The sequence below is a fragment of the Gallinula chloropus genome (assembly GCF_964237585.1).
Source record: "Gallinula chloropus genome assembly, chromosome: Z".
NCBI classification, from domain to species: Eukaryota; Metazoa; Chordata; class Aves; order Gruiformes; family Rallidae; genus Gallinula; species Gallinula chloropus.
In genome coordinates, this window is record NC_140089.1 from 66,706,924 (window position 1) to 66,730,086 (window position 23,163).

The 23,163-nt window shown below is 39.4% G+C and overlaps 1 protein-coding gene across 1 annotated transcript in view; it reads right to left on the reverse strand.

Annotated features, from left to right (window-relative positions):
- Positions 1-23,163, reverse strand: part of RNF180 (ring finger protein 180) — a gene marked incomplete at its 3' end in the record, with an annotated part of 76,032 nt that overhangs the window by 16,839 nt on the left and 36,030 nt on the right. The window contains exon 5 of the mRNA XM_084278277.1: positions 6,165-6,390. Within this exon, the coding sequence (XP_084134403.1) occupies positions 6,165-6,390 (226 nt within the window). The remainder of the gene's footprint in view (positions 1-6,164; positions 6,391-23,163) is intronic.

A 23,163-nucleotide genomic window follows, 5' to 3' on the forward strand; every position in this document is an offset into this window, starting at 1 on the left:
TACCACAGAAAAGAAGTGGTCTGCTCATAACAGAGCTGCCAAGATAGCAGTTAACAGGGAACACTTACACCCCAACCCGTGCCCCCATTTTGGCCCTTCAAACCACCATGGCTCCAGAGAAATACTTGCAATAGCAGATGCTACCATAATTCCTCCTGGACCTTAAAAGAAAGGAAAGGCCCTTCACAGATCTTTGAAAAAGCTTACGTGTTATTACTTTACCTTGTTCACTGAAATTGTATATACTTTTTCAATAACCAGTTTTCTATGAAAGGATCGAATCTTTCAGTCTAGTAAATTTGAGAAAACTAGGCTTTCTGTATGCAGGCTCCAGAAAGAAAATAATCACAAACACCCTTTGGTTGCAGTAACTTTTTCTATATGAGAGGAAGGCATTAGCAGATCTGAAGGGGCACACAAAAAAAAAAAAAAAAAATTGCTGTTCTCATACTAAAAATGATCCTGTATTTCACCAGGTTAGAACTCAGGTGGAATGAGGCTACACAGCATATGCAGAGTACAGAAATCCTTCTATGTCATTATGTGAGAACAGCGCTATTGCACCCATAAACCTCTGTCAGTGGAGGGAAAGAGGCCATTTTCTCTCCTAAATGTAAAAGGAACAAGCTGTGTATTTTTCACCAGCGGCTTTTAATTTTTATATAAGAGCTTTATATGCGTCTGAGCATACTTGAATTAAGCACTATTTGGATTCAGAGAATTAGCCTCTGATGAGAGAGAGTCTGCTTGCCTCTCACAGCATCTACAGAGAGTATTTTAGGTTCCTTCTATGGGCCATAAAAATCGACTCAGTTCTTCCAACTTTATTGTCCAAATTTAAACATTGAATGCCTCTGGTGAGGCATCTAATTCCCAGTTTTCACAAAAGGCAGTGCTGAGAACTCTCATTGGTCTTTAGAAGTTGCTTGGTTAGACTTTTAGTTATAGATCCTTTCAGGCTGGCCAGCCCTCCTGCCTTTCTGTATGTATGTGACTCTTTCCCTTCTCCACGTGTCTGGACCTTCTGTGCACGACCACCATGCTGGACTTGCATTTCTGCAAAGTGGTGGATTGATGGTACATAAGTGCCAGATCTGGCCCTACTTGGAAATGCTTAACAGAAATGAAACTGTTTATGAATGGAAGTGTAGAAGCCAATCCCTGGCTCACCTTTTCCTCTGCTGGGAGAGGTGTTTTAAAGAGAGTTACTTGAAGTGGGTTGCTGCAATCAGATCTAAAGCTGCTGTCTTAGGTGTATCCTGGGCAGCCTACCATCTGATCAGATGTGAGTTTATCTTGACAGAAGGGCTTAAAGAAAGCCTTTAAGAAAAATGAGAACTGATGGAGGACACCCTCAGAGCAACCTATCTAGACTAGACATCACTCTGAAGGGAATACGCGGAAAAGTCTCACCTGATCAAGGCAACAGACAAGAGGAGTGTCCTCATGGGTCACATTCAGGTTTGTAGATCTGGGATAAGCATTCTTTTTCTTCTTAATTGGTGAATATCTGATCTGACACCCTTCACCTTTTTCTTTTTTTTGACATGTTATGTATAATCTTTCTGTTACAGTGACGTTCAGTTTGTGAACTGTACAAGCTAAAAAGTGAACACCATGCTGTGCGGTATGGCAGACACACTGCGGGGGAACAGATGCTATCAGGAAGGACCTGGAAAGGCTTGAGAGATGGGCCCACATGAACCTCATGAAGTTTAAGAAGGACAAAAGCAAGGTCCTGTACATGGGCTGGGGCAATCCAAGCACAAGTATAGCCTGGGCAGAGAATGGATTGTGAGCAGCCCTGAGGAGAAAAATGTCAGGGTGTTGGTGGTTGAGAAACTAAAAATGAGCCAACAATGTGTACCTGCAGCCCAGGAATCCAACCAAATCCTGGGGTGTGTCAAAAATAGTATGTCCAGAGGTCAAGAGAGGTGGGTAATGAGATATAAGGAAAAAATTCTTTGTTAAGGTGGTGGTGAGGCACTGGCACAGGTCTCCCAGAGAAACTGTGGCTTCCCCGTCCCTGACCATGTTCAAGGACAGGTTGGATGGGGCAGCCTGGCCTAGTGCAGGGTGTTCCTGCCCATAAGTAGGTGGTATCTGAGATCCCTTCCAACACAAACCATTCTGTGATTCTGTGATTCTGAATATATCCTGAAATGTTTTCTTTCTTGAGACATCCTAATAAAATAAAGTGCAGTTACACAAATGGAAAGGTGCAGAAAGTATCCAAAATAAATTAGTGAGGGAAATAAGACATTCTGGCTGTATTATTAGAGAAATACATAAAGAAACTTTGCTTTCCTGGGCACACAAATTACAGCAGCAGTGATTTTAGCACAAACTTTTAAAAGGCTTAATAAATCTCCTGATCACAAAAAATAATTTACTACCATTTACATTGGTCTAGCATGATCCATCTTCCTTGTTGTGTTGATTAATGTGTTTATGATATCATCATCAGTATTACTTGGTTGATTTAAAAGCTGCTTAGTATGTTATGCACTAGGAAATTACAAAGTATTCTTTAACATATGTATAATAACAGTAAATTTACAAATATATTGCTATATTGCTAAGTCAATTGTATATTGCTATACACTGAATAGCTGCTGTAAGGCAATATGGATTTCTCTCATCTGAAGTTGTTATTGCTAAACACATCTCATATACTGTTATGTCTCTCTACTTACAGTAGACTATATATTTTTAACGCTTTAGCTACACAAATACTACATATCTTTTTAATATTGTCACAGAATGGGTTAGGTTGGAAGGGATGACTTGAGATCAACCAGCCTGACCTGCTCAAGCAGGGTCAGCTACCACACCATTCCCAGAAACACTTCTGGTTGGGTTTTGAGTGTCTCCACAGGTGGAGCAACCAACTCTGAGCAACCTGTTTGACACAAAGAAGATGTTTTCGTGTGTTCTGATGGAATTTCCTGTGTTTTAATTTCTTCCTGTCAGTGGGCACAACTGAGAAAAATCCTACTTCCTCTTCTTCATTCAAATGCCTGAACCTCTAGGTGAGAACTGGGGGAGTACATCTCCCCAACTATAAGGGCAGAGCAAGTCTGAGACCGCCTCATGAGACTGAATGTCTAGAAGTCTATGGGGCTGGATGAGATGCATCCCAGGGTCCTGAAGGAGCTGCTGATGTGGTTGCTGAGCCGCTCTCCATCGTATTTCAAAAGTCATGGCTGTCAGGAGAGATCCCTGGGGACTGGAGAAAGGGTCACATCACTCCCATTTATAAGAAAGGGAGCAAGGAAGGCCCAGGGAATTAAAGTCAGTGAGCATCACCTCTGTGCCTGAGCAGATTATGGAATAGATCCTCCTGGAGGACATGTTGAAGCACATGAGGGATGAGCGAGTGATCCGGGGCAGCCAGCACGGCTTCACCAAGGGAAGGTCGTGCCTCACCAATCTGGTGACCTTCTATGATGGAGTGACAGCATCGGTAGATAAAGGGAAGGCAACCGATGTCATCTACCTGGACTTGTGCAAGGCCTTTGACATGGTCCCCCACCACATCCTTATCTGTAAATTGGAGAGATGTGGATTTGATGGGTGGACCATCCAGTGGATAAGAAACTGGTTGAAAGGATGTAGCCAAAGGGTGGTGGTCAATGGGTCTATGTCCAGGTGGAGGCCGGTGACAAGCGGGGTCCCTCAGGGATCAAGTTCTCTTTAACATCTTTATCAATGGCATCGATGATGGAATTGAGTGCACCCTCAGCAAGTTTGCGGATGGCACCAAACTGAGTGGTGTGGTTGACACCCCAGAAGGGAAGGAAGCCATCCAGAGGGATCCGGACAGGCCGGAAAGGTGGGCCTGGGTGAACCTAAGGAGGTTCAACACTGCCAAGGGTAAGGTGTTGCACTTGGGATGGAAGAATCCCAGACACAGATACAGACTGGGAGAAGAGCTCCTTGAGAGTAGCCCTGCTGAGAAGGACCTGGGGGTTCTGGTGGATAAGAAACTTAACATGAGCCAGCAGTGTGCTCTTGCAGCTCGGAAGGCCAATGGTATCCTGGACTCCATCAGAAGAGGGGTGGCCAGCAGGGACAGGGAGGTGATTGTCCCTCTCTACTCTGCCCTTGTTAGGCCCCATCTGGAGTCCTGTGTCCAGGTCTGGGGCCCCAATACAAGAAAGATGTGCAGCTGTTGGAGAGGGTTCAGAGGAGGCCACCAGGATGATTAGAGGGCTGGAACACCTCTCCAATGAAGAGAGACTGAGGGAACTGGACTTGTTCTGCCTGGAGATGAGAAGACTGCAGGGGGACCTCACTACAGCCTTCCAGTACCTGAATGGAGCATACAAACAGGAGGGGAATCAATTTAAAAGGGTAGATAATGGCAGAACAAGGGGGAATGGATTGAATCTAAAGGAGGGAAGGTTTAGATTAGATATTCTGGGGAAGTTTTTTACAGAGAGAGGGGTGAGGGGTGCTGGAACAGGCTGCCTAGAGAGCTGGTGGATGCCCCATCCCTGGGATAGTTCAAGGCCAGACTGGATGGGGCCCTGGGCAACCATGTCTAGATCATGCCTGGAGGTTGGTGTCCTTGCCTATGGCAGAGGGGTTGGAACTCTATGATCCCTGGGGTCCTTTCCAACCCAGAACATTTTATGATTCTATGATCAGTTATTTTTACATATGTATATTAATTATTCAAAGACTACAAATAATCTTGGTAATATTTCACTTAAATGACAGTACTTCAAGTGTGTTGAAAAGTTTTGCAAATGCATTTTAACAAGCATCTGTATTCTTTCTTTGTGCTCTCCAAGCAGTATTTTACTGCAGCAAATCTGTTAAATAGCTTTTAAAAATTTTAAATAGCGCGAAAACAACTAATTCTCTGTTGGTGAAACACATTTCATTTGTACATCACATCCAAAGGAGCATCAAACATTAAGCAAATGAGAACAGCTTGAAAACTCTACACACTAGCCAGGCAGGCTGTTGAGAGTGCTCAGGCTGCATCTTTTCCCCCATTTGCTCTGCTGTAGTGCTGACAGGCCCTGTCCCTGGCCACCAGCAGCTCTCCAGTGAACCATCCTGGAGCAATTTTTCTGAAAAATGCCTCCTTTCCACCCAAACGAGTTGTTATTTAGCCTGTGCATTTCCTTGAACTGGTCTGCCTTCAAAAGATACAAAATTTTCCCTCCACATAGGAAGAGCCTGTGAACAACTACAAAAAGGAGCTGGGCAGCTCTGATGATCAATGTGAAATTACACTTTAATCTGCATAGCCAACCTGTCATCATCTCAGCACTCTCCCAGTTTAAAGAGGATCACTGCAAGATCTCTGCACCATGCAAAAATAAACAAACACTCCTGCATGGCTGAGTCATTTCCATTACTTTGTGACCTGTCTGTGTACATTTTTAAGTGCTGTAAAGGGTCTAGCTTCAGATACCATAGTGCAATTTTATTCATGGTGCTTGAATTCACCTTATTAAGCTTGGGGTATAAAACACTGACTCATGCTGTTCCAGGTACCTCATCTCCAGCACTACTTACCCTCTTCTATCCCTGTACCCATTCTGACATCAAACACCCCTTACCCACCATGTCTTCCGGCTGCTAAAAGTCAGGAACACTAGAGATGAAGGTGTAAGACTACAGAATTAGTCAGGAGGACTTGATAGTTCTGCTGGCCTTCATTTTCACTTGTAGCTAAATGAAAGCCATAAACCAAGAAAAAAGTATTTTTTGGGGTGTCATTTATTAACTTTAAAAATCCTTTTCTGGTAGGGTATTTTGAGAAATGTATATTATATTTGGAGTTTGTGATTACTAAGCAAGAGGAAGCCACAGAAATGCAGAATATCAGATTTTCACTTGAAAAATCAAAAAGTTTTAAAATATGCATCCAGAACACCACTGAAGACAGTCTGCCTGGAATTGTCGTAGGGAGAGTTAAATGCAAAGAAAACCTCACAGTCGATTAACATGACAAATTTGGTTCTGTGTGCATTTCTGATGTTGCCCACTGCACATCACTATTTCTTTTTTTCTTTTTTTTTTAATGACTATATTTGGTTTGCAGGGGGTTACTATACTTTCAACGACATGCTTATTTCAGCCAGAAATACAGGAAGAAAAGCTACAAAGATTTTTCTGTATTGTAAAAACCTTCAGTTTTATACCTGTTTGGAAAAAGACTCTGGCAATTGTAGTGCGACACAACGGACACGGAGTGCTGGTTGGATTGTCTTTGGCAAGCATCCTTAAGCAAGGCTCACAAAAGATGTGGTGACAAGGATAGCACATGTAAGGATTGAAGTAAACATCCAGGCACACTGCACAGAAGTAGCTCTCTTTATCCCCTCTGAGTTCGTGCTCATTGTCTGTATGCAGGTTATCACTTGCAACCTGCAAGAAGAAAAAGAAAAAAGAAAACATCTTTTCACAGCTCAGCTCATAATTGTTTTGAATCAACCAATCAGGAGGAAGGTGACTTTAAATAACACTTGAGAAGTTAGTACACACTGGTGATATTCTTAATTTTTAATACAGGTTCCTTTTAACAAGATGATGAAATATACTGATAAGACAGGAATGTCACAACAAGTACTCTGTGGGAACGAGAACAAAAAATCATGTAAGACAGTAAAAGAAGGACATAACAAAATTAAAAAGGCTGAGTAAAACTGTACTATGATCAGATTCCTTCTCTTCAAATGAATTTTAACAATTTATTTGTAACTTTATGACCACAATATCTGGTTGCTTTGCCAAGGAAGGCAAAACAAACCAAGTATCTCTAAAAATAACCCATGGATTGTTCTGCCTTCAAAAGGTAATTTATGAAGAGCATGTTTCAGCAATAATGAGAGACAGTTTGAAACAAGCCATAACTTTATTACTACAATGGAGAATCTAAACCTTAGAGTAGAAAGCCTAGGGGTAGGAACCTCTACCATCTTTGGTAACTACTTTGTTTTTCCAGTACATATGCGCTGAATGTCCTTGCACTGATGTTATATGTGTAGGTGGACATAGTTGGACCTCCCAAATGGTGTACATGCCGTATGAATGTAACAACCTGTCTATATTGCCAGGCTCCTGTTTTGCTCTTGGGAGCCCCACAAGAGCCACTGACTTTGCTCTAGCCCCTCTATCTATCCTGTTTCACAGCTAACAGAACCCAACACAGCCCAATATGCAACAGACCCACATCAGGAAAGAAGCAAGAGAGAGGAGGGTGTCAAGATGCTGTTGAATGTCAAAACTCTTCTCTCATACCCCTTGTTCTAAACTCACAGTTCTTGCTTCATAAATTGCTATCTAATCCTACTAAACACTCACTGCAAGTATCTTAATTCTAAGGTGCCTTGTAGTACCAGTGACCTCTGGCAAGCTCCAGTATCAATACTTAAAGCCCTCATGCCACCTGCTTCAACCACTGCGCTATACCTACCTCTTTTCTAGTTCCCCAGTGCTCATCGTCAAAGTCCTTCCAGACACCCCTTACTGACAATAAGCACATCTGTTGATGCACCTCTACCCAATAAATACTACTCTGTGCTAGAGCAGCTGCTTGATTTGCATATAATCTGCATACCAACCACCTGCATGTTACACACGTCACTTTTGACATTCACAAGCCATGGCAGACAAGCTCTGCCTGATACTGGCATACCAAATATTAGTGAGAATTGTTATTTTGTGCCTACAGTAGAGACGGGAGTCTCTAGATTTGCTTCAGAGATGATTACATGTAGGGCTCACTGGTTTGGGTTTCTGGTTTCTCTCATTATAGTCAGTCCTCTTCTGCCCAGGACACTAAACACAGTAAATACTTAATAAGCCCTAGCAGACTGGGTAATGCAGAAGTATTTACCCAGAATTTATCAGTTCTAGATAAGCGCTTGTTCTGCCAGTCCAGTTCAGCTTTCACATCACATTTTCCAGAATAGCAGGTGCCAAGAAAGCTTAAAAATTATGGCCTGCTATGACACAGTTTAGGTTCAGCACTGTGTCCAAATGTAAGCTCTTGTGCAATCCTAAGTGTCAATAACTCTGTGGATCTTGTAGCACTTACCTCAGCACTGACTACTCCAGCTTGATTCTCTCCATGCCACACTTCAGATAGGCCCAGAAGACTTCAGTGTGTAATGAAATTCACCATGGAGGTAACTAGGCTGTACTGACAAGCAAACAGTGCAGGTCTGGCTGGGACTAGCTCCTAGCTTCTCAAGCACATATATAGAAGCTAGTCTCAGGCTGTAACAGCTATGACTTTTAGCTCCATGCTGTAGGAAAGACTGTATAAACAGCACTGGATTACAGCTAATAACACTGTTTATCCCAGACTGTCTCTACACTTTACAAAACAGTCCACCCGCACCAGAACAGAACGGCAAAAGGTAATTGAGAGTTGATTACAGCTGGGTAATTTCAGAATGAAGGAAGCCTCATAACATCATTTCTTTAACAAAATGTGGAAAACAAAGTAGTCTGAGCTTAATACGTGACAAAGATGACTTCAACTGAAATTAAGAAACACTGATACACTGCGTAAATAACAACCCTTTCCATCCCAGCCATGTGGACATGGCAGTCCTAGGTTAACAGCTGGTCTCAATGATATTACAGGTCTTCTCCCATTAAATGACTCTGATTCTATCACTCTCTGTAAGGGCAAAATCATAAACGAAAGCTAGCACAAAACCAAAAGATGGCAGGGGCGGGGGGGGGAAACAAGCTTTCACTGACTGGTTTTGATGAGCACTGATCAGAGAAGAAATACACAATGAGTGCAGAGGAGCTGCCTGTCTCACTGGCTGCAAGTTAAGCATCTTGCATGAGGCAATTAAGTAAATGAGGGAGCTAGCGACAAAATGGCTGAGGGTAATGGTTGGTTCTGAGATAGGTTTGAAATCACAGTAAGATGCACAGACAGGAGAATCTGAGAGGCAACTGCAACTAGAAAGATTAAAATTATTCTAATGCGCAAAATCAACTCTAGTTTGCTTAGTGGATTGGAGGAAGAGCTGTCCTTTCTACAGCTTTGTGCTCTTCTCAAAAGACCTACCTAGGCATACAGCATCATTTATTACTGCAAAGCTACAATCAGAGGAACTTCCTTATCCAAGAAGCTAATCCACCATGATTTAAACAGGCATTATTTTGCCTTTGAAATTAAGCAGTGCCTATGTGTTCCAGCTAGTGCCAGAGCTTCAGTGTTTGAGAACTTTATAAGCATAAACTAGAACGTTTTCCTTGCAGAACTACATCAGTTCTATACTTCACATCATTATCTTGTAAAGGTAACTGCCTGAAATAAAACTTGAAAAAAAATACACAAAGCTCTCTTCCACAGAAATATTAACCCAGCAAAGACTAATGATAAAAGGTGGGATATTTTTAAAAGCCTTGAAATTAAGCAAACATTAAGAGAAAGTTTTCCATGTATTTCACTTTTTAAACAGAAGAATGAAAGCTTAAAGATACCTGTGTATGATTTGTCAATGCAACCACAACTCCAAAGAGGACTTGACTTACTATTAGCGCATCATAATTCTGTCAATAAATTGCCCTGAAAGGACAGCAGAAGAATCTAAAGGCTATATTCTTTTACCAACCAAGAGTAAAAATAGAAGACTCTCACGGACTCTCTTTCCCCACCTAAATGAAATCAGTGTGAAAGCAAAGTCAGGGATAAGCCATTCAGCAGGGACAGGCCATTTTCAGGACAGTGCATGGCAGCACTTTGGTACTAAGAATGAGAAATTATCTGCATAGTCTAGGATGGGATATGCTAAGCAGCACTGTTCCACACAGTAGGGAGGGCTATCGAAACGTAGCAGTGTGAGTTGCTGGCCTGAGAAGTAATGTGCACCTTGAAATGGTTGGTCATTAAAAGTGCAAAACGGTGCAGAAAATTGCGTTAAGTGATGCAGAGTCCCACGGAACGGAGACTGGGGAAACAAGACAAATGCATTATTAGTGTGTGGCCCACAATATACACCCAAAAGTTTTCTTAAGATGAGAAAGGTTATCCATCCTTGCCATAAAACTGTTTCTGGCTATGTATGCTTAATGTAGAGGTGGGTAAAACTGGATAGTCATTTTGGAGGCAACTCCTTCACTGTTCTCTTACATGGACAGTACCTCAAACAGTACCTCAAAGGGAAACAGTGGTGTGGGGGTGTTGAGAAGCTACATTTATTTTCTCCCTTAAAAACTGAAAGGAAGACCTGATTTTCTGCACATTCATGTAACTCATTTTGAAAGAGTGCAGTATGCATATTTTCCTTCATTTTCTTGGAAGCTGCCTCTCAGTAATCTGTTCCATGCTATTCATGAGCTATACATAAATAAATCTACTATAATTTGCAGCTCTAAAATAAACTTTATACCTTTAGTTATACTATATAATCAGAATCATACACCCCAGGTCTGAAAAAGTTTGAAAGAATAAATCTTGTTTTGTACAGAAGTGGATCAAAAAGAAAGCCTTTGTTCCTGCTAGGAAAAAAAAGTCAGTGGGTTTAGCCTGATTCCCAACAGAAATGCTGCTTATGGCAGTGCATGTCTATCCATCCGTCAGGTTTTCCCACAACAGCTTTTGAACCCATTAGTCAATTGTAACCATATCTGACACAAGGGTTGTGACCTCAGGTCTACTGGCTTCCTGAAAATTTCATAAAAATTGACAGCTAGATTGAGAGACTGAAATGATTGCCATCATTATGGGAAAGTCTGTAGGTGCTTTGTTGCTTTGTACAGAATTTATCTAGCCTAATTTCTGCACACTAAACTGGTGACTTTTTACAGAGTTTCAAAAGCAAACTCAGAAAACAAATTCACGTCCAATTTTAAACCACAGACAAAACCCTACCAAAAATCTTTCCTAACTAAACAAGCATAAGTTCTTCCAAAACAAGGCATAAGGTCCACCAGAGTTTGTATGCCTTTGAGCACTCTGTTTTCGTTGACTGACGAATGCAAAAGGGCATTTTAGGTGTCTGGCAAACCTAAGCTTGAAACACATAAATTGTAACAGGGCAGAGGTGCCAATGCCCATGGCTTAAATATCTGCACAAATCAGTAAGTCAGCCTGAACCCTCTGCACTCTAAATTTCTCCCCATACAACATTTCAGAAACAAAGGCAAGCCAGAAACTTTAAGCAGAGCAAAGCAACCTAAGCATCTCCCTGGAGCTACCTACCGCCATGTCCTCTGTTCAAACCCTCTCTGCTGCATTTGGGTTGGATAAATTACTCAAGGGGAAACAGCTGAAGGCCATTTTCTTCATTCCTCTTCTAGAGGAACTTTTATTTAAAGGTGACAGCGATTTTCTTTTTTTTTTTTTTTTAAATTCTGTATCATTTAGAATTAGCTTTAGGCAGGAGTTATTAATCTCCGGTGATTAAGTGCTTTACAGACCAAAGCTTCTAAAACAACCACTGATAGGACACCTATACCTTTTGTAAATGGGGGGGGTCTAAAGAGACAACAATAAACAAACAGAATAAATTATGAAAGTGAATATCTGAGTATTTTCAAAAGATATTTGCATTTTAACATCTAGTTAGATGTAGATCTCTTCAATGTTCCTGGAAAAATAAATCACCTATCTTTCTGTTTCTCTAATACTCTAATTCCCTTCCTTACCTATTTCAGTTATTGGAGGTTGTTCTGAGGTAATTTTTATTTTGAGACCTGAAAAGACTTTTTGACCCTCCAAAGTCTGAAGTTTTTTCCACATTCTAGCAGTTTGCTTAATCAAGTGTGCTTTATTTGAGTTGTTTAATCAAATATAGGGACACATGGTAACATATCAATCTCAACTTGTTTCTATCTTTACGAAATGATGGCTACAAAGTATTACTACAATCTTTTTTTAATCCTGGGTGATCTCATAGTTAACAACACAGGCAAGTTAAATTTCTTACTGAGTTAAACTTTAGTGTATTATGTACAGGCCATTGTTAAGAAAGTTAAGTATCAGGCTTTCAGTACTTACTGTATCCAAAGACTACACGTGCTACAAATAGAGCCAGGTCAACAACTCTATGAGTTTATCATACTCCTGCCTAAGATAGTCTATTATTTTAGCATCTGAGCACTTCACAAGTGGAACTCATCACAAGTGGTCTGGTTAACTGAATTTGTTTTCTCTAACATGCATTAAAATTTCTCGTACATGCCTACTCTGTGCTACTGCCAACCTACTGAGCTGTGATAAATCCATGAGGTTCTGCACAGTGCTGTGCCTTTGCACACATCGGTGGTGGGTCATAAGAAGGTCCAAGTCTGTAAGCCACAAATTAAAATGCATGCGTAAGAAGTGGATAGCACACAGAAAAGATACTAAAGATTAAAACAGTGAGCCAATATCCTTAAGATGAGATGCATAGAGAAATTAATGCCTGTTAGCAGCAAACACTAATGCATAAGCTGGCACTAGTAGTGTTTTGTTTTGGTGCAGTAAAACAGTTTCGAGGAAGGATCAAAGGCACTGACAAGGCCTCACAGAGTCAACTGATCTTTGAGAATTCACCATTCAAGAGTTAAAAGATATTGTATTGTTTATGCTGAAATAAAAAAAACATGTCTTCTCATATGCTGTCCTGGAAAAGCTAGATTTGAAGATACTGCTGAAGCATGAAAAAGGAGATCAGAAAGGAGATGATTTTTTTGAGGCCCAGATGGAAGCACTGGGGACAACTGGGAACTAGGAGCTAAGCAACTGATATGCATGGACACAGGACTTTGCTTCAGCACTTACAAACACTGCCTGGAACAGCTGTACTAGAAACTATTCCTTGTGACTACATTAAGGAAGAATTTAATCCACGTGATGTTGTCTCTTTGGTGAGGCCGTTCACATCATCATCAGAGCAGAGGCCTCACCAATGGAATGCGTAGAGAAATGAAAAAAATGCAAATACCCTGGAGCCTTGTGAGGTCAAAAAATTATTGAAGCATTGAATGCCAGGACACCTTCATAACCACAGGGTAGAAGTGGCTATAAAAAAACCCCACTGGCAGAATATAGCTTGTGCTTGCCCAAAAGGAACTTCTCTCACTGCTTACATACATAGACTGCTTTCAGAGGCTCTGCTGAAGTTCAGCATAGGCTGCTACTGAGATCACCTCTAGAATACCATGTCCAATTTTGAAAATCCAAACTTTAAAATTGCCATTGAAAACCAGAGAGGGTACAACATATAAAAGCCTATATACATATACATCTCACAACAGCAGGCAAAATAATTCAGTAACCTCAATTCATAAAAATCTAACATAAAAAGATGAATAATAAGATGCCATATCTTACAGATGCAATTAACACTGCAAACTGAAAATAAGCCATAAATTTGAACTGAGAATAATAAAAATTTAGGTGGATTATCAATGTGATAAAACTCCCACCACTTCCAGGGTGGATCTGAAATTCAAGCAATTTTTTGTTTTGCAATTTGGTTAATCTCTGCAATACCTCCTATGCAGTGATTGATCCTTTATGCTTTTGGAATACACATCTAAACTGGCAGCTCTAGATATTATTGCCCTCTCAGAAATTTCTCCTGAGAGAATCATATTTATTCTTTAATAAAATCTGTAAACACAGCTTTTAAGAAGATCTCTTGAAGACCATGGCAATAACTTCATTGACTTATCATAAAGTATTATTCCTATTAAAACGGTTGTGGTGGTTTAACCCTGGCTGGAGGACAGATGTCCACCAAAGTCACTCTATCACTCCCCTTTTCAGCTGGACAAGGGAGAAAATAGATGCTGAGAGGCTTATGAGTTGAGATAAGGACAGGAAGAGATCATTCCGCAATTTGCGTCACGGGCAAAACAAACTCAACACATAGTATTACACTCATTTGTTACACTACACACACAGTGACACCAAAGTCAGATTATGCAAAGTGCGACCAGATCTTCAAGCACCTCCCCCCTCCACTCCCTTTTTAGCAGGCTGTGCTTTAGTTATTATTTCTCCCTTTTTTCCCCCCACTGTGGCACAGGGAGGGGCAGGGACTCTTGTTCCTCACAAGTTGTTTTCTTTAGCTGGGGGAGGGGGAAATTCCTCAGACCCTTCCGCTGCTGCACTGTGGAGTCCCACCCATGGGAGACAGTTCTCCATGAACTTCTACAACATGAACCCTTTCCCACGGGCTTCAGCCTTTCACCAGCTGCCCCAATGTGGGTCACTTCTACAGGCTGCAGTCATAAATCACAGAATGTCTCTCAGTCACTCAGACCCAGACTGCTGCAGCCTGGTCCTCCACAGTCACAAGCCACACCCCAGCAAACCTACTCTGACATCGATCTTCCTCTCATCTCGGTGTCTCTGTCTCTCTCCATGGGCTGTAAGTGCTGGCAGGGTCTTGCTCCAACATGGATCACAGTGTATTCCAGTGTGGGGTCTCTGCTCCCTGCCATCTTCCATGGGTTTGCAGAGTGACAACCTGCTCCACTATGGTCTTCTCCAAGGGATGCAGGGAAATCTTCCTCTCCAGTGCCTTCCTTACCTCTTTCACCCCATTCTTCACTGACCTTGGAGCCTGCACAGTTTCTTACACCTTCTCACTCCCTTCTCCAGTGGCAAAAAGCAGCTGCTTGTGGTTTGTTTTTTTTCTCCTAAATGTGATTCCCAGAGGCGCTGTGACTGTTGCTGATGGGCTCGGCCTTGGTCAGCAATGACTCTGGCCTTGAGCTGGCTGGTGTTTGCTCTGTTGGGTCTGCAGAGAGCTTCTGGCTGCTTCTTGCCACGCAAAACTACAACAATTATCAAGATGAATTCGGAGATATGCCACTGGAATATATATTACTAAAAGTACTTGAATCAAGATCATCTTTATACTTCAATTTTTATACCAACCCTAAACTCATATATAAGAAGTGCCATGTCACAAGTCTATCTTAATTTTTACTTTGCGTTTGATAAAATACGCATATTATTTATTCAGGCATAGAAGAGAATGATGTGAGCTAAGTTGGCAAATTAAACTTCATGCCAAAAATAAATGTACAGAGCATAGCATCCAGGCACAGCTATTAGTGCCACTACATCTAACAATAAAGCAAATATTAATAATCATTCCTTTTTTTCTAACAAGTATTTCAACCCTCAAAAAGAGGAGGAAAATCCATTTGTAGAGGTCTGCAGAAACTTCTGTGAATCCACTAAAGTCTTGATGCAATGCCTATATAAGAGATGTTTTGACCTTTTTGGTACAAATTCAATGCAGAGGAAACATTTTCTCTTTTTAGAGCAGCTTTTTTAAAAAAAAAAACAACAAACAACCCAGAAGTTCTAAGAACTGCCAGTGACTTGTGTGCTAAACACATTGCTGAGGTTTACAGACATATTTGGCCCGGAAGGTAAAATTAGTCCTGAAGAAGTAAACAAGGACCATGCACAAAGATTGCTTTCTTTTAGTTAGATCAAAGCAGTTGCTATCCACATCTGAAGAGTCCACCTCTAGTACAATGACAGTACAACTGCTCTCTAGTACAACCTATTAGTTGTTCCGGTACATGGTAAGAAAGACGAGTCCTGGCAATTCATATAAAGAGCTTGATAATCAATAAAATATTTCTGTTGAAATATTAATATCTGTAAAAATATTTTATCTTTTAATTTTAATAAAACAGATTTGCAGCACTGAAATAACAGACAGTTGTATGCATATAATTTTCCATACTACTTCTAGGATTTGCGTGAATGTATATACTGTTACTCTGCTACGGCAAATACCAAAAAAAAAGTCTGTAAAAGAACATCTGGAATAGTATTGATGCATTTTGGCAGCTCTGCATAAATAGAGTCATGGTATATCTAACAATGCATTTGAAATTCTTCTTGTCATTCAGCATGAACCTAAAGCACATGACAGTGACACAGTCTGAGTTAACAGTATTCAGAAGACCCTTTTGTCCAGAACACCTTCTCCTACCATTAAAATAGCTCTCTAACCCAGCACCATACAGCAGAAAGAGTACATGACATGACAAGTGTGCTGGTCAGAGATGGAGATCCATTGCTGCTCAGAATGGCATTTACAGACTGTTTATAACTCAACGTATCTGCACTTCTGGAACACAACCTTACAAACAACAACATCAATCTACAGAGTTTAAATTTCCTATCAAAGACTCGATGCTCCTGGAATTTGCCAGCTCCAAACTAACAGTTGTCTCAGACAGTCCGTGGCAACTTGCATACCTTTGTCTACTATCAGAGACAAACATGAGAGTTACAGAGTTTCTGGCTGCCATACACCACTACAGAAGATTTACTACTGTTTTGCACAGAAAGATGGGTTTTCTGGTCTTAACTCTCACAACAGGCTTTTTTTTTAAAAAAAAAAAAAACAACAAACAAAAAAGCTGTTAAATACATCTTATAGAAATTCCTTAGAAGTATCACGTAAACATGACCTTGTTTTCAGTGATTAATTTTGGTGGCTACATGATTGCTTGAATTTTATTAATTCAATAACAACACAGGCTGGGGCAGAAGTGACAAAGTGACTCAGGAGAAGTACTTAACCCAGATAAATTAACTGTCCCTGTTTCTGTATTCACCTGGATGCACGTTATGGTATGCCCAACCCTTCAGCTGGGCACCTGTCAAATGTGACATCCTTCATCCAGGTTGCATGCCCACAGTGTTCTTTCAGTTGGGCTGGGACGTACCTACCTCACCCCAAAATGAAGACACAAACAGGACTCCTTAGATTTATGAATCTGCATGTACCTTATGTTTCCACAATCAATGCATAGTGACGGATTGTGGTAAAAAGGATTCACCTAGTGAGATTAATTGCTTTAAAATAAGTAATCTTAAAATGAGGAGCCTACAACTACTTTTGGACAATTAAATGAGTGTCCCAGTTTTCCACAATTTCCTTATCTGGACAGAGCAACTGCATGATCATCGTGCTCAGAACAATCAGGCCACCTATTTAAAGTATAGTAAGTTATTAAAATTAAATTTAATTACTGATTTCTTAAATGGACATAATCTCTAAACAGTGTATGAAGTCCATACAACATTCACTTACACTGAAGGAAAATAAAGACAAGAAAGGATTTTCACAGGAGAATATATCTGAGAAATTTAGGGGAAAGGTATTCAGATTTCATCACCCTTCCTTCATTTTTTAGTCCTAGTAAAATCACTGAATAATCCTAATTTCATCAGAATTGAATCTCTGAATTCACTTCTTACACAGTTCTGGGATAAATTGAAAAAATCACATAGAGTTTTTTCTTAAAATGCAAATAAACAAATCACTGACATGCATAAATCTATGTTTTTACTTCAAAATATCAAGAAAATTATGGTAGATTTTCAAATTTTACAAATTTGAGAAGTCCAAATGTGTCTGAATTCCTCAAAACTTGTACTGCATTTCTCAAGATTTTCTCTAAATTGTAAATGACACCTTCAAAAGGAAAAAAAATATTTAAGGAGAAGGCACTAGGAGTCATCAACAAAAACAAGCAGCAAGATTGGGAGTTACCACCAAAAATAAGCAAGATCTTTTTCTCCATTTTGATTACACAGTTACTCTGACTCTGTAAAAGCTACAGTTTCTAATCAATCTGTAGTAAATATTATAATGCAAAAACAAAAGAATATACCAGCAAAACACAAAAGTTGTGTTTTGGATGTCTTTATGTAGTAGGAGAAAAAAAGTGTCTTTTGTTTCTTCTTTTCATGCAGCCTTTTGATCCTATGCTGCTTTAAAAGAGATCCAATTGGATCTGCAGGACAAAATGCAATCGAACTGTTCCATGTATTGCTTTTCTGACAAATAATATCTAGATCCTCAATCTGATTAATCAATATCTTCTCAACTGTTACTCTTCATGATATTTTATCAGACAAATTTGTCAGACGTTTTATCATAAATTATGATTCTGCGATGGCCACTGTCAACAATAAGCACTATATTCTTTCCTTGGTATTTTATTCAATCATAGACAATGTCATCCAAACTGTGCAAAAGCTTGTTTTCCTCAAATTTATCCGTTAGGTGCCTCAGCCTAAAAGACATTAATTTTCTGTGCTGAATAAGCAGCATATTGCATCCTACTTCATTTTCCCCAGAAGTTATTTATGAAGATGGTTAAGACCATTTCAAATTTTAGGGTGGCAACATCTCGTCAGCCTTCCTACAAAAGCCTTGAGGCGTCTGAATATTGACCTCTGACAATTTCAATATTTTCTCTCTACGACAGTTTAATACTTAAGGTTTTCCTTCTAATGAAGTCTCTCACAAAGCTTCCCAGAAACAAAATATGAAAATCCATGCCCCCTTCCTCCCTTCCCCCTCTCACATCCTCCCCCAAATAAATCAGAGTTTAAAGCTTTTCTTCAGAATGACAGGATGCTAAAATAGATAAATCGAGCTGAACATCTGCTATTTCATATTTCTTTGCCCGGATTAAAAAAGTAGGAAACAACTATTAATGTTGGTGCAACAAACTCACCACCAGCAAGATTCAAGAATTACTATTCTAAAGTCTATAAGTGACTATAAGTAGGATTAATAGCAAAAAGAAAGTAACCTCAAAGTAATCAGTAACTGTGTAAGAGAGAGCATATGGATAACAAAAATCCCAGACCAATTACCCTTGATCATCACTTCTCAAACACCATTTCCTTTGTAATAACTTGTTTAAAACATAAGCCTTACAAAGGGTCCAGACGGTCGACAAATTGAAGCTTTCTGAATTTTAAGCAGTAGGCTGATGACAAGATCTTTTGACAAGCCCTGCAAGCTGTCCCTTCTCTTGTACAGAAAACTGTTAGCAGTGGGCTAGGCATGATAAGTGGCACCTCTAACTGACATAAAGCTGTTATACACAGTTTTATTATATGCAGGCTACTCTAATTATCATGCCATAAATTTCTGTTTAAGCAACACGCTGCTACAAGACTAGACTTCTGGATTTAAAAAAAGAAAAAAAACCAAAACCACCAAAGAACAGCGATGCTACAAGATTTTCTTCTCTACTTGCACTGCTGATGAAATTTTATTAGCAAAAGAAACAAGCACTTGACTACATTTGCACAGGAAGTTAATTAAAAAATTCTCTTGTCATTGTGTAAAGGGAACATAGTCCTGTAGATGACATAAAAATGGCAGAAAAGTTTTGCAAAGACTGAGCTGGATGAGAAAACAACAAAATCTATCTTTGGCTCAGCATTTCAGGGTGCTCTAATACAGGAGGTACTGAGGAGGTAAAACTAGACTTCTTGCTTAGAACATCTTGGAAAAGAATCTTCCAGAGGAAGCCTCGCTGCTAGTTATTAAGCTGTGATCCATTGCTTACCGTTTCATTCTTGACAAGATCCACTGCTACACGCTGATGACGACCAAACATAATGCATCTTCTGTGACTCAGAGGGAAGGGGACAAAGCACCTGCCTCAAGACAGGCTCCCACATCTCACTCTTCAAGATGTGAGATGCAAAAGCAAGTCAGTGGAAGGGGGTTACCATGGACCACTGCTATAGCAGTGCTCAACAAAACAAAGGTTACTTTTTTGATGGGGGGGAGGCTGAACTGGTCCTCTTGCTCTAATGAAATTAATTCACATCCTGATTAGCTGTGTAGGACAGTGGAAACAAATGCTTCTTTACTTTTGAGAAGATGTGCCTAGAGATAATTTAAGATTCTGCTACCATGATTGTTCTTTCTTTCAGGTGTATGTTGTGTCTTTCTTGTAACATTTACATTCATACTGCACACTAACCCAGATTTTATCTTTACATTATTAGAAAAATATAAAGCAGCAATATATTTCATTAATGAAGGGGTCTGTACAGAAATGCTCTTTGTGTTCTCATTTTCACTTACAAACTAGTCTTTTGTTAAAACAATGTCTCTGTTAGAAGAAAATGGGCTTAAAATCTTGTGAATTGGTTACACTGTAAAAGAAACTTTATGACAGTGTTTTAATCACATCATCTCCAGAAACTGAAGCTACTCCAACACATTATAACTAAAAATTTCCAATTTATTGGTAATTTTATGTGATGAATACATTTCATTTACAGTCATCTCCAAATAGAGCTCCAGTTAACGTTATTCCTTCCTATTTTAACACGCACAAATAATTAAAGTGATAAAGGTTCCTTAGAAAAAGAACAAAAATACTTGGGTAAATGACAGTGAGCAATAAAACATTACCTATGAAAAGGTTAGAAAGAACTCAACTGACAAATTCAGTCCTAAAATAGGGACAATCTCTAGAGCTAATTAAATTGCCATAGAAATCTTCATCAGCTTTTGTTGAAGCTATCATTCAGATTGGTTATGTCACTCTTCTCAAAGGTCCTTTACAAAGACCCACTTAATTTACTGACCTCCCTGGAAGTTACAAAAAATTCTGGTCAACTGGAACATGCAGTGACACAATTTTCTGATTCAGAATAAAGAAAGCAACAAATTTTCAAGCACAGTTGTAGTGTCTGTACAAACAATAAGAAAGAAATGCTCAAACGTAATTTTAGCATGCTAGGAAAATACAGTTGATGCAAAATAAAAACCAGAATTTGAAAACCATGTTCATACTTCTGGCCACTATATTGAACACACAAAGAATTAAAGCAAATAATTTTAATTTTGTCATTCAATTAACCAATTAGGCGGTATCTGGAGAATTCACTAGTCAACCAACAGTCAAATAAAGACTAATTTAAGAAAAGCATGCACTCGGGGAAATGGAAAAAGCTTTACACTTGGTTGCTGGGGTTTTTTTTATAGAACTTACTGCTTTGGTCAAACACTACATTTTAGGGTCAACCAAAAATCATTCTCAGATGTTACACAAAGAACCCACTTCAAAGCCATAGCTAAGAATCAGAGACAACATCCACTGGAATTCTTCACTAATTCCAAAAGCTGGCTGGGCTCTATCATGCAAGACCCAGGAAGATCTGAAGAAAATAAGTTAATAGGACAGAATTAATTTCTTCTATTCAGAAACTGAAATACAACATAGGATGAGACTAGAGGAAACAGAACAATTTAACTCCACCAACCAGCAAGCCTAAATTTATAAAACGCACAATTTCTTCTGTAATCACAACAGTGCATTTAAAAGCCATGGTGCTTTTGGCACTTTAGTAAACAACGGGATGAAACCATTAAGGGAATCGGAACATGTCTAGGATTTTGTTCTGCAGCACAAGCTAATAAGACTAGGCAGGCTAGAAGGAGTTCATTACAACAGTAAATAACTACCAAGTAAGAAAATGACATATATATGTACAGGTTTTAACTAACAATTTTATGATATAATTGAGGGAATAGAGGAAGTCTTAGCAGTCATCTATCATTCAACAAGTGCAATGTTACCATAAAATACTATTTTTGATCTTTAGATGCAGGCAAGATTCTTGTTTAAAGGTTAATTTTTTTTTTTCAAATAGTAGTCCAGGAAAAAACCTTAAACATGATCCTTTTTTTCTATCTAAAATGGATCTTCAAGCTTTTGAATTTATCTTAGCCTTAGCATACCTTATCTAAAAAGCTTAACTGCTCATGCAGCAAAATGCCCATATACATTCATTGAAAGTCTAGAGATTCCTGGATTTACGTGAAGACACTGCCCTATACTTCATGCATTTGACCCAAATTAGATGTATGACAAAATGCGTACTCAGGTCTATAATATCCAACATAGAAAACAATTCATCATCAGTAGATAAGGCGTCTCAAAAATGTCACTGCTGACAGCCTGAAAGACCTTGCAGAAGTGACACTAAGAAGGTATAGAGGATTTTCGAAAATGTAGGAACATAAATGAAACTGAAACACAGAGATTGCAATGTTTCCATGTATATTATATATAAAAAGAAAAAAGGAACATCAGAAAGGCTTATTTCACACTCTTTGTTCTAAACAATGCAAAATGAACTGCAAATTATTTTCACGGCAAAGCAATATATTCTAGTTTGACATCAGAATATATATATCCCCTTCTTGTAAAATTCAATAGACCTCTAATACTGCTTGCCCACTATTATTAACTTGTTAGAGAAGGTTTTATCTTTAATTAGCTATACTGACAGTAAGAAAGGACACTGCTTCCTACTTTGAATCTACTAAAACAGTGGGGGAGTAAAAGGAGAAACCAGCAAAATAATCTTACTAGACACGGACAGAACTTGCACAAGAGCATCCCACATAACTCGGGACTCTCAAGTGAGGTCTTGGAAACTTTCCAATGTTAGATACTAATTTTAATTTCCTCAATGTGGGCAGTATCCTATGTCCTAGCTTAGCAGAACAGAAAAAGTCTTTTCTAATGAGGAAACAACAGGCAAAGACAAAAGACCTAATACAGTGAAGCACAAAGTGAACCAATGCCGTTTAGCTTAAATGTGCTGGGTTGGTTGCTGCCTTAATTTAAGTTTGTAGCTGATAAACTGTCATCATTTTTAGATGTATTATTTATGTCAGTTCTTCAGGCAAAAGCAGGGCATGTTTGGAGCAACAAAGCTCACTTTTACATTTTTCAAATATCTGTCTATCTTAAAAAAAATAAAACTAGTTAGGCTACATACTTAGCATTTTATAGCTTTCACAGTGCATTCAGTGGGAGGGTATGATTTTATCCTGGGTCTTAAAGGACACAAGCAAAAGCCCTAAAGCAAGAGATCCAACATAAAGCCTTTGTGAAGGGTACAACCAGCACAAGTACTTGAAGTACACATGACAAGTTCAAATCCTCTAGCACCCCGCATTTTGTTACTAAAAAGAAGTTCTTAGCCCTCATTCTGCAGATAAACCTTCAAAAGTAATAAAATTTAACTGATGGAGACAACTTGAAAGAAAAACTCAGTCATGCGAACTCTGCCCTTCTTCAGCCTGAGTGCAGTCTTAGCTATGAAGTCCATCACTGTCAACTTTAGTCAGTCACTGATCATTCAGTAGGTACAGGGGGTATGAAGTATCAAGAAAACAGACTGCTGGGAACCAGAGATGCTGCTGGGAAGAAATGCAGTGAAAAGCACAAAGGTGTGTCAAAGAAACAACTACCAATGAGACAAGCAAACAAACAGTCTTCATAGCAGTACACATTGATTCTGTGATTCTGTGATCTGTCTGTGGTGTGATTTCTTGCCATTGTTTTCTAGTGCACTCAGTGCGA